Source organism: Cajanus cajan, chromosome 2 (assembly GCF_000230855.2).
Source record: "Cajanus cajan strain Asha chromosome 2, NIPB_CcT2T_4, whole genome shotgun sequence".
In the NCBI taxonomy this organism is placed as follows: domain Eukaryota; kingdom Viridiplantae; phylum Streptophyta; class Magnoliopsida; order Fabales; family Fabaceae; genus Cajanus; species Cajanus cajan.
The window spans coordinates 60372314-60385725 of NC_138518.1; the positions used below are offsets into that span (position 1 = coordinate 60372314).

The 13412-nt window shown below is 31.1% G+C and overlaps 1 protein-coding gene across 1 annotated transcript; it reads left to right on the forward strand.

Moving 5' to 3' along the window:
• Positions 1-10770: 10770 nt before the first annotated feature.
• On the forward strand, positions 10771-12438 carry LOC109819102 (uncharacterized). The gene has a single exon (XM_020384695.3). It carries the CDS (start codon positions 11463-11465, stop codon positions 12273-12275), a length of 813 nt encoding a protein of 270 aa, XP_020240284.1. The 5' UTR covers positions 10771-11462; the 3' UTR covers positions 12276-12438.
• Positions 12439-13412: the final 974 nt, after the last annotated feature.

Genomic DNA, 13412 nt, shown 5'->3' on the forward strand with positions numbered 1-13412 from the left:
CTTCTTTTCTCGCTTCCAAGCTTTGAGGTTACGCCATTCGCATCAATTCCAAACTTTCTATGTTTAAAGGTGTTGTAGAATTCCACCAGGAACTTTGCGAATGAGACATTTGTGGTGAGCTATGTGGAAATGGCATCATCAGAGGTCACAATGAAGGGAAATTGCATCAGCCATAACAACGGAGGAACTACCGAGCCTCATTCACCGTCCACGACCAAAGGTAACTAGCTCACTCACCGCATGCCTACGCCGGTCCACTTGTGACCAAAGAAGGAAAACTTGTGCTCTCTCTTAACTTCATGTCTAATATATGTCTACCAATGTCCTTTCATATTACATCCTTGTGCATTCTGCTTTAGGTTTTTTTTTTTTTTTAAATAATTAGGTTGGTTTTTGAGAACTTCTATAAAATCTCATGAAGACTATTTCTCAGTTGAGCTCTGGACGTAAGCCTATTGGTACCACAACATACTTGGCTCGACTGGACCAACTAATGCAATATCACTCTGATGTTAAAAAAGGTACTAGGAGAATTAGAGGTTATGCAAACTCTATCTATATTAGTTTCATAATATATATCCAAATCAAATACTATTTTCGTTAATATTATAACCATGTACATGTCCTTTATGAATTGTAATATTACACTTGTTTTTATTCCCTGCAGCCGAGGATTGGTTGAAGCCAAAAGTAGTGTTCGAAGCATTTGAAGCCAGAGCTACTAGAATGTCTATTGCTTGTGCTCAAAATCTTGGCAAGTTTGCTAATCCTAAAGAGGGTAAAAGCTTCAATCTTCTTTTAAGTCACAAGCTATATGCATGTATTGTGATGTAAAAATTGCATCTATTAAAAGTTGCATCTCTTTTGCTCATTCTGTTTGTATTGATGACATGCATGCGAATGTAAAAATTGTACTAATAATAAAATGACTCATTTTAAACTAACAAGTTATTTTAAAGTCTTGGAATTTAAAAAAAAATGAAGTCATTATCATCAAAATATATATATAGATCACTAGATGTATAAAAATTTCTTGTAACTAAAAGTTGAATTTTCATTGTAATATGTGCAACGTGCTTGGATATCATTATGCTATTTGCTAATGGCTTTTCTGACAGCAGGTTTTCAAGAACTCTTAACAACAAATTTTACATATTGGTTGTTTTCTTATAAACTCCATGATATTGCATCTCTATATTTACAACAATATTGCGTTGTCTCTTGAAAGAATGAGTCTAATATATCTTAAAGAAACACATAATGAGATATAGTAGTCCCCCTTCCTCCAATAAAATTATAATTTTTTGAATGGATGTGCTTAAAAGAAATATGATATTTATTGTTATCTTAATTATAATATGAATTAATAGTTCATTGGCATCAGACTTTTAACATTGTGTATGTTGTAATCAAGCTTGAAAAACATTTTTTTAACAATTGTATATCAGCAGAAACTATGATCTAAAAAATATTTACTAAATTATCACAAAAGTACAAACTTATATATATATATATATATATATATATATATATATATATATATATATATATATATATATATATCATTTAATTATAAGACCATAGAAAGATATCATATACTTAAGGGTTCAAAGTCAAAGAAAAAAATGTAGTGGTTATTTATTAAAGTAAGTTATTTTATTCTAGTAATGATATTTTTCTAAGATATTTTATTTTGAATTATCATTACTATTGAAATTAATTATTATATTCTTTTTGCAGTGTCATAAAAAAATAGGAACTTTAAGTGTGGATACTATGTAATGAAGGCAATGCATATTATTGTTAATTCATAAATAATATCTGGTTGAATTGAAGTAAGATTTACAATTTTGAAAGGTTTTATTTTAAGTTTTCATTTTGTCATGTTTTATGAATACTTCTAATTATTCTAATTTTTCCTTAACAAATATTTATAGATAGATCACCATTATCACCAGAAGACAAACATCATTAGGGAGCAATGAGCTATATTTTTCATTGAAACATTGACTAGTTAGGACTTATACTTTATAAAATACTTATTATATACTTATTGTGTATACATTTATGTATTGGATATGTTTCAAAAAAGTTCTCTTGTATTTAGTATGTATTGCGAACCATTGAAAATATATCAATTGCCTAGTATTAATTTGTAGGTTTTAAGAACCTTCTCAAAATAAGCTAATCGTTTTAAAAAATAAATTCACAACTTTTAAGATCGGCTATTATCATGACTAGACTTTTAAGATCGGTTATTAGAATGACCGACCTTAAAAGTCTAACTTTTAAGATCAGCTATTAGCATGACTGATCTTAAAAGTCCAGCTTTTAAGATCGGCTATTGGCGTGACCAATCTTAAAAGTCCAACTTTTAAGATTGGCTGACGACCGTTCTTAAAATGTTAAACTTTTAAGATCAGCTCCTTTAAGATCGATCAAGGAACCGATCTTAAAAGTAAAAAATAACCGATCTTAAAAGTGTTTTTTCCACAAGTGATGAATAAATTGGAGTGTTTTAGCCTAAAGTAAATTAGTAGGAATTCATACACAATTATAAAGTAATTGGTAGTAGAGATGAATGCTTGACAACTTGAGTTTGCAAGCTTAAGAACTTTGTTCTAGGAGCACAAACAGGCTCAAGGGATCATGATTGTGCTAAGTGTAACACAACTATGTTAAGAGTAACCACGATCGTGCATGATTGTGCTCCTTACTAAAGTGGAAAAGTAAGAACGCGAACACAATCATGCTAAACATAACACAATCGTGCTCGAAAATGAAGTAGAGATGTCGTGATGTAACAACCCTCATACTTTTGACTTCTCAACGACTATACTCTATGAAACTTCATACATTGAAACTTTACTAGACTCTTCATTGATCAAAACCTTTCACAAGTCATAACCCTCAATGGATAACTCTTTTTGAGATGTTTGTTTGCTTTTAAGATATCAATTATTGTCCCTATAAATCAACACAAGCCATTTCAACATGTTTTTTCCACACACACTTTTAAGAAAACTTTTCAAAAGGTCACCATTCCTAAATTGTTCCAAGTCAAACACGCTTAACTATAGAGTTTATAAGTGATGAGTTATCAAAAAGTATATGCATTTTGTTAATGTAAATAGTACTAATTAATTCCTCTTAATACATCCTCAATATAGTCTCACACTTATACAACCTCTAGATCTCTCTCATTCTAGTGTGCTCACAATGTTACAAGCCTACCAATTTCCACTTCATTTGTCCCCGAACCACATCATACTAAGAGAGGGGACCTATTCTGATACCATTTGTAACACCCCTCATATTTTAGGTTTTAGTAGCTATGCTCCATGACACTTCACACGGTGACACTTCACTAAACTCCTCATTGATTAAAACTCTTTACTAGTTAGTACCCTCCGTGGTAGCCATATATCTCTAAGATGTTCATCCACTTTTAGGATTAATAACTATTCCCACAACCAATACAAGACTTTTCAATGTGCTTTATCCTCACTCATACACTTTCTAGGAAAATTCCCAAAAGATTACACATTCTTAAATTTCTCAAAGTCAAACATGTATGCTTAACTATAAAGTTGTTAAATGATGGGTTACAAAAAAGTATATGCATCTTGTTGGTATAGATAATATTAATTAATCCTTCTTAAGTCATCATCAAATATATATTATCACAATTGTACAGCCTCTCATTCCTTCATCTCATTGAGCATGGTCGTGCTAATGTGCAACACAACCATGTTGGGGACCCTATATGTCACCTAGCCATTTGTGTTAAGACTGAGTCTAAGACTTGGCCATTTAATTTGAGTTGATTTTTGATATGCATTACTTGAGCATCATGCATTTCATGCATACTTTTTTTGGAGGTATTGGAAAGAAAATTTGGTTAAGGAGGTCTCTATGATCATCTATCTTGACCTTGGGGGTTTTGTATTTAGGATCTTCTTTATCAACATATTGAGAAAGGAGTACCATGCACAACTATGAAATCCTAACTAGACCTAGTTGAATGTTCATCCTAGTGAGAGTGGTGGTAATGGACACCTATAATGCAATAATTTGTTGATAACCATGTACTCCTAGGTTACCTATATTTGAGTAAAACTTAGTTTAGAACTTAGCCAATTTAAAAATGGTACCACATGGATATAGAGAATAAGAGCATAAGAGTCAACATTTGATATGTCTTAAGTTATGTGTATATGCATTATAAGTGAATTATCTTTTTGTTATTTCTTAGATATTTCCTTGCTTTTCATTTCATATAACAGTATATTATGAGACATATTCTCACTCCTTGTGTCTTATTCTTTTTGTGTTCTATTTGGATCGAATGTTATTTGCAAGTGAGGTTCAGTTAGATATTGATGATTATGTTGAAAACAAAGCTTAGGCTTCCTTTTTATTTGTGGAGAAAAGAAAGATACTAGAAAGAGGTTGAATAGTGTTAATCAAAAACTCAATACATTTTGAAATAGTGAAGTGAAGTGAATATGTTAGACTACAAGAAAAAGGTTGAATTGTTTTGTTCTTTATAAAATTTGTTCTTTAAAAGATAGGTCTTCTGTGTATTGAAACTTAGATTCTTTCTTTGAAAATATATAGTTTATAAGCTTACTTGTTTGCAAAATAGATTATGCAGCAATATAATGTTAGGTGCAGTAAGTTAAATAAACAAGTAAAGAGATAGATAGAGAGAGAGAGAGATTGCACAAAAATTTTATAATAGTTCACCTCAACTAGGCTACATCTAGTCCTCACACAAACTTATGAAATTTTCACTATCACAACCAATTGTTATTCAAAAAACTCAGCCACCTGCTAATACAAAGACACTACTACATAGCCACATATTATCAATAACAAACACTACTCAGCCACCTGCTGAGATTTCCTCACTCAACCACTTGTTGAGAAAACAATCCCATAGTCACTTGCTATGAGATTACACAACATTTGTTATGGTTCTTTTCTACTTTATTCTACACCTTTGCACACTCAGATCTAGGTAGGAATAATAGCGTTTACAAAAATAGGTTTAGTGTTCTTGCAAACTACTAGAGCTATAACCAACTCTCCTATGATGGAGCTTCTTCTAAGGAAGGTTTCACACTTATTTTCTATTACAAGTTTGATACAATAATATTGAACTGGAAATTTCTAAATGAATTAGACAATGAAGCGAGGATTACATCTTGTTAGCTTGTGTATTTGATTTCTCTCTTTGATCTTGTTTACTTCAAAACAAGTTCATTATCTTCCTTTTATAGCCATTGAAAATAGATCCATTAAGACTTGTTTATTCTTTAAGTAGAGTTGGCATCATTGTACTGTACTTTTTCTAGTATTGTCATTTTTTTCTTCATATGAGGTACCTTTTAAGTAGGTCTTCTCGTTAAGCCTTCTGAATAGAGTCTTCAATATAAGTTTTCTAGGAAACTATGTTTTAATTGAAGGCTTTTGATACACAGGCTAAAGTGATGGTCTTTTGAGCCAAGTCTTCAAGACATTTCTCCTAGAAAGAAACATTTAACTCGAATCTTTTTGAACAGAGATACAAGATGCTCATCTTTTTGCTTTGGGCAAACAAGACTTTATTGTTAATAAATAGTCCAACCAAATTGATTGATTTATAAAAATGTCTTATGAATCTTCTTAATTACCACTACAAGAAAATTGTCATATAGTGACACACTCTATAGTGACACAATACATATCACTAAAAACTACTTTTACCCATATAATAAATATAATATATGTTGGTATATTGTTAAAAAGTGTGGGTATAGGATATAGTGACATACAAAATATGTTATTAAATCTCATTCACAATCAACACTAAAATTGTATATAACTATATGTCAAATAGATATATACCTATATATATTGTACCTATAGTGACACTTTTTGTATGTCACTATATATAACATTTCTTGTAGTGTACTTAAGATCAAATAACCTTTTGAACAGTTATAAGTATTTATAAAATACTTAAACAGAATTATTAACACACACATAAGAACTATTTTGTTCTAAAATTTGAAACTAAGAGTTTGTTATTATTAAAACTTATATTTAGGCAAGATTCAACATGAAGTAGTATCCAAAAACCTTATAAGTGCATACAAAGAGTTAAGAGAAAAAACACACAATATTTTTATATTGGTTCATCTCAACCACCGAGACTATGTCTAGTTTTTGATCAACCCAATTAAGTTTTACTATCTTTCACAAGCCACTTCTGGCTCAACTTAAGTGTTATTTGACTTACATCTTCAAGCAACTACTCAAGTATTCTTTAAACACAAAGTCTCTTTAGGCTTCAATAACTAAGTATTTTTTATAGTTAAGTCTCTTCAACCTCACTTAAAGCATTAACACAAAGTTAAAGCTGGAAAATCACTTTGTTGTTTTGTTTTACTATCAAGATGTGATACAACCATTTTGAGTACAAATCTTTTTATTGAAAGAATGAATATGAATTCTTACAATTGATCTTCTCTCTTCTTTATGAATCTTCAAGATTCTTTATATAGGTGCTTCATGAATATGATTGTTGTAAATCCTTGAGCATCTCCCATAGGCTTGCTTTGTTTGTCTTCATCTTTGTTCCTTATAGAGAGAAGTGTCTGTTAGTGCATTAAATTTGTTTCAATGTAACTTCTTATTTGATCAAGAATGTTACTTATCACCTTTAAGTTACCCAATGGAAGGAATTGTTACGTGTACGTGTTAGTTAGAAACAACTTTTTCAAAGGCTTCACATGCTTCAAGAGATTTGTTTATCTTTTCTCTGATGCAAAGCATGTTTGGTTTCCTTTTTGTAGTACAAGTAGTGAAGAAGTTTTTTTATTCCTTTTAATTTGTTAAGGAATATCATAGATAAATATTTTTTTTTAATTAAAATCATTATTAGTTTATCTTTAGTTTTTGGTTTTCTTATGTAAAGGCTTTTGGAATGCCTATTTTACTTTATAATTGTTAATGTTTTATTTTAGTTTTTATCAAGAGAGTTAGCAATGTGAACCTTTTTTCCAATAGTGAATTTAATTTAAATTTATTCTAATCTCCACAATTAAGAAATAAATTGAAAAAAAAAACATTTTGGGGGCAAAAGATATCATATTTAGTGGTATCAAAGTAAGTCGATTCATTCGAACAATGTGTTATGTGCACGTTGTGTTTCTTTGTACACTATGTGTTTTATTTGATTTGATTGTTGCCTTGTTTAACTTGTGTTGGCTATAATTTTACCTTTTTGTGAGACAGTAAAAGTAATCAGTAGTAACGATTGTGCGATTACTACACTAGTACAAAAGAGGTATTCCACGTCGGATATTTTGAGCTTTTTACGTCAGAAAAAATACCGACGTAGATGCGGGAGACGTAAATTTACGTCGGTCCTGTAAAACCGACGTAAATTTACGTCAGACATTCCAAAAATTTGACGTAAAAAGTAGTAAAAAAACAACAAAAAAAAAACATAAGAATGCAAGCAAAACGGCCCGTTCTCCATTCAAAACGGCCCGTTCTGCAAGGAGAACGGGTTGTTCTGCTTGGAGAACGGGTCGTTCTGCAAGCAGAACAGGCCGTTCTGCTTCGTAGAACAACGCAAAAGAAAAGGCCAACGACCTATACAAATAGAACAACAAAAAAATCGAATAGAACAGATAGCCACAATAACAATGCGAAGCAAAAAAGTGTTAACGAAACCTTGATTCATACCTGATGAGCTGCAACAGTGTGCAAATGAGTAACAAAGAGTTCACCCCTCTGCAAAAGACAAAAAAATGATTCAGTAACAAAGGAGAGGGAGAGGGTTTACAGAGAAAAAAATGAAAAGTGATGAAGAGTGAATGCACGCGGTGTGCCTCGCACTCTCTTATTCAAATTTCGCGAACTTTTTTACGTCGGACCTGATATGATTCGACGTAAAATGTCAAATCTACGTCGAACACAACATACATCCGACGTAGATTTAACTTTTTACGTCAAACCATACCAGGTCCGACGTAAAAAAGTTCGCAAAAATTACAAAAATGTCACCGCGTCTTTTCTACGTCGGATTTTCGTATTTTCGACGTTAAAGAGGTGACGTAAAATACTAATTTTCCACTAGTGCCAACACTCCACAAGCTTTGGCATAGGTGGTAGGGAATCAAAATCGAGAAGGTGGAGTAAAAGAAACAGCCAAGTACAAGGGGATGTATAGGATGATTCAATTTTGATGAGGCTCAAAACTAGTTAAGGGATATTTAGAAGATTTTTAGAGCCATGACTTTTCCAAATGCTTAGAAGGTGGGTTTTGGCACCTTTATACTCACAGAAGAAGCAAATTACTTGTGGGATAATATTCTTCAAAGGATGATGGTTGCAGTTGCACCAATCACTTGGAAAATTTCATAGGGACATTCTTGGAGAAGTATTTTCAAGAGGAGATCAAGAACATATAAAGGAGATGGAGTTCCATGAGCTGAAGTAGGGAAACATGATAGTAGTGAACTATGTTGCAAAGTTTGAAGAGTTGGTGCAACATTAATTCATCAATAAGTCATCATAACTTTGTCAGCTTGTCCTTCATGATGTCAAAGCCAAAAGATTTTCCCAAGTAACTCACATTACGTTAAGAGATCATGGAATGGCTAATAAGTTTTATTAGGAACCTCTTCCGATCACTACAACATAAACAGGTTTTAGAAGTTGTTGATTGGTGGTAATTACTTAAAACCACCCCTAATCTAAAATATTATCGTCAATTTTGCAAATGATGTAGGAGGTAAATTTTTAATGGGGATTTTAAACTGTTGGAAGGTTTAGAGATGGTTTTATATAATTTTTATATATTAGAGAGTGTAAGGGATTTGGAAAAGAAATTAATGAAGAAGTAGAGAAAAGAGAATAAATAAATAACTAAATATGATGAGGAAGAAAAATTGGTTATAATTAATTACAAGAATAAAATAGTCTAAAAAAGTGAACAAGAAAGAAAAAAAAAAAAAGATATCCCTTTTATCATATTAATAGTATAATAGCATATAAAGGATAAGATAACTTCATTTGGAGTCTAAAATCTCTCTTGCATGTTTTATCCTTAATAATTCTACGTGATTTTAAATAATTGCATATAATTCTAGATGCACATGCACTTAAAATACTCATTAACACAAAGTGTTATTAGGGGTGATAAATAAATTCATTTGATTCATGTATAAATAAATTCATTCAATTCATCTATTACAATAAAAATAAATAATAAATTAGATTCAATCCATCTATATAATTTGATGGATGGTTAGCGATCTATCTACAACTTTTTCAAAATCCATTATATTACAATATGTGATGTTTATTGGATTAATTGAAATTTAAAAAAAACTATTTTTACATTAAAAAAATCTTGTTATTTTTAAAAGATTATATAAGAATATAATGATTTATAAAGAAAAGAGAAAGAAAAAAAATATTTCAAAAATAAAAATTATTTAGTTTTTAAAACATTTTTATGGATGGAGTAGATATCAACCCATGAAAAATTTGTTAAGGGTAAATTTTATGTTTCAAATAAATTGGATTTTTATGTAAATTTTAATAAATTTAAATAGATTAATAAATTATTTTTATCTAATATATTATGATTTACCTAAAAAATTATCTAATTTATTTATTTATCAATCCTAATAGTTAAAAAGTTATTTTTTCTTTTTTTAATACAGACACAAAGTATTTTTTTATTGGTATTAATAATATAGATAAAAATAAGTATGTATTATATCAAGTGGATATACTGAAATAGTAAAATACTAGTCAAGTTAAAACCTCGTCAAATCCAATGTAAAATAGTAAAATACTAGTCAAGTTAAAACCTCGTCAAATCCAATGTAGAATAACCAAATCCCAGTCCGAGTATCAAACTCTATGCAGCACAACCACATTCTCCAATTCTTAAACCACTTGTAGCATGCTTCAACCACCAGATGTTTCAGTTCCACAGAACAAAAAGTTGTATTATAATCCACCTTACTATTTTTTATTTTTTTTTGTGCCACATTCACATTATCAGAGTCTGCATTCTGGCATTGCATCCATACTCTCGACCTTTTGTCCACATTTTTTGTAGCAACTAATGGGCCATTGTAGCATCTACATAATGTAGAGGGAACAAGATGGTAATGGGGACCTCACAATATCACTAATGGATCTCTTCCAGAATGAACCTTCACTAAAGCCTGCATGACATGCTGAAGCAAAAATGGACCATACAAATTAATCACTTCCCTAAAGGCTTCTTTTACCGCAGACAACACAAAATGGGTCATCATTACTTCCCACACTGCTCTATATCTTCCTTTAATAAAAAAGTATTAAGTAAAAAAAATATTTAATGTTTTAAAAAAAATTATATTTTTGTTATATTTAACAAATATGAGGATTAGTAGTTATTATTTTAATATCTTTCAATTCTGTAAAGATTGCAAGAGAAAAGTTGTTGACTGTCCTTAATAATTACAATAGGTCGTCCTGGATTTTGAGGGCATTTATTATGTATTAGTTGACATCTTGTCGGAAAAAATTAAAGTCATAAAAGTGCTCAACGTGTGCTTGATTCTAGGGAAATATTTGTACACTTTTGAAGAAAAAAAAAAAATTGTGTTCTTTTGAGAAATTTATTGCCTATTTTGGCAGGTTGAGATTTTTGTAAATTGCTCATGTTTGGTTGGGGATATAAAGCAGAGAAAGAATCAAGATGCTAAGTACATTATCAATTTCTCATACTGAGATATGTTTAGAAGGGTCTAATAGAGTGCCACGTGGGGAATCAGATAAGTTTGGCACATGCATTCAGCAACTTCAAGACTTCGAGTTTGTAAATGTTGGTTCAAAACAAACAGCTTTGCTACCTCCAAGAGAATCAATTCAGGATAATAATGATAATAAAAGGTTTGGTCAGAAAGCAATAGTAGCAACAATTGGTATTGCAGTTGCAGATAGGATCGCCCAGCAGTGTAAGGAAATTGAGCTTTCAACAAGGACAATACCAAATCTCACTCATTTCAGGTATGGTGAATTAGAAACAATTTGGTTTGGAGCTGAAGCTATTATATGAGTTTCTTTGTTACTCTAATGAGGTGAAACTTTCCCTCCTTAGCTACCTTTTTGACATTTTGGCAACCATTTACAATTTGAGCATAAAGGAAAAGGCTAAAAGTTTGCAAACTTTTTCTCAAAAGGTTCCTTTTGCATCCCAGCCTACAAAATACCTTAGTGAAAATTCTTATGACTTTCCATGTCACAATTTGTAGTTTAAGACAGAAAAAGAAGTACAGATTGAACAAAACTTTAGGTATTTGCCTGCAGTTTTTCCCATAGATCTAAGTATCTTCTTTCATCAGTTCTTGCATAATTTTTTTGGCCTTGAAGTAGTAAGTATATTCTGAATTTCTGAGTGAATGATCATGGAGAAAGTATATAAGCAGCAAATCTTTTCCAAGTTGTCTTCCAATTTAGGTACTTCTCCACCTATCATATTGGTTCTTGTTATGTTCTCATTTTATTTTTTCTTTTCAATTTCTAAATCGTCCTTCCCCTTCCTTCTTACAATACCTATTGCTCTTCTATCTACCTTATTTCTTGTCACACTGACAAAGAAAAAAGGGTCTCAAAATGAAAATCTAGTCCAAGATGAGCTGCAGAAAGAGCAGCTACACCCTTCACTAGATGTTACTCATGCTGATGAGGTTAACCAACAAAGTGAAACTGCTGAGAATCATGAGCAACAAGCTGAAGCACATTTAGACTATTCATTTCCAACAGATAGCGAAAGCAGCAATTTCTCAATTATGGATAGAACTTTTGAACTCAATGCTGATCAAGAGCATAGACTACATGATGATTTGCAGTCAGATTATTCACTTCCATCAGACAGTGAAAGCAGTGATGGCTCAATAATGGGGGAAAGTTTTGAGATTGGTCGCTATGGAAATCAAATTGAGGATATTTCTGATGATGACAACGACGACAACGATGATGAGGAGGAGGAAGAGGATAGTCTGATTGAAATCAACCTTCCAAGCAACCACTTCTCTGAATTGACTGAAGATCCTAAGCAAAAGTTGCAATCCAAGTTGCCAGAATTACTGCAAGATTCCTTATTCAAGCAGCAAGGCCTAATGGAGCTCTTAGCAGAAATTAATGACATGAATGAGGATGAAAACTTGATTGAGATTGATATTTCCATGGGATCAGGAGTTGGCATATTTTGAAGATGAATGTGTTCTCAGTGATTTATCCTTGTTTACAATTTTTATATTAAACTGCTAATATAGATTTAGTATTAGTATGTTAACTCTTTTTCTTCTTGATGCTGAGGAAGATTTGTGCTCACCTATATTAAGTTAGCATTTCGATTCAATGGGTTCCTTATCATTTTTTGTGTCAAGTCCAAATTGAACTTTAGCGAGTTTAATTTAACATATGCTAATGCTAGCCTCAAGTTCATTTGTTAAATACTCTGTGTATGCATAACATTTATTTATACATTTAAGCTCTAATTAATTATTTATTATAAGTTGGACTTAGATTTGTTAAACCATTCCTGATACACATCACTTAACATTAGCTACCCAAATATTTAAAAATGTAATGTTTCGATGATAATTGATGGTAACCACTATAGTAAGACTAGATAATGGACTAATACAAGATATATTGGATGCCTGAACAGTGAAGAATAGGGTGATGTGTTTTAAACGCTTTTAGTCACGGCCTGGAATCCATAAATTAAGGAGCTTTTTAAAGTGCTAGTCATGACTCATGAATTTGTCTGTTCTTTTCATTTTCATATCTCCCTTTCAACTTTGTTTTGACAGATATAATATGAAGAATATATGATGAAGTTGTTTGAATAAAGTTTAAAAATATTTTCAAGTTTTTCTACTAAATACTTTTTATTTTTGATAGAGAAACTCTGAAAAACATTTCTAACTTGTATCTAAATAGACTTAATGGCATTGATAATAACATGAGACTTTTCTTAAAAATGCCAATAATAAGAAGCCAAGCAAAGCAAGGTGTGCTAACTATGCAGTTTGCAAACAACGGAACAGAGAAAGGCCCTTTTAACTTAAGAAGAAGAAAAAAAATTAGTTTTAAAAGTTAACTTATGCATGGATAGTGTAGAATCATTTTTACATTATTATTTAATCATAAATCATCATATGTCATAAAATCTTTTACACATCATCATATATGATACAATCTTTTACATTATCCATGTATGATCATTAAACTCGTCTTAAAATCACTTGGCTTACTCATACATTTAACTAAACAAAACTCACCTTGAAGACAGCATATCACAAGCTAGTAGTAAGAGCAAATATAAGCATTTATAGGAAATA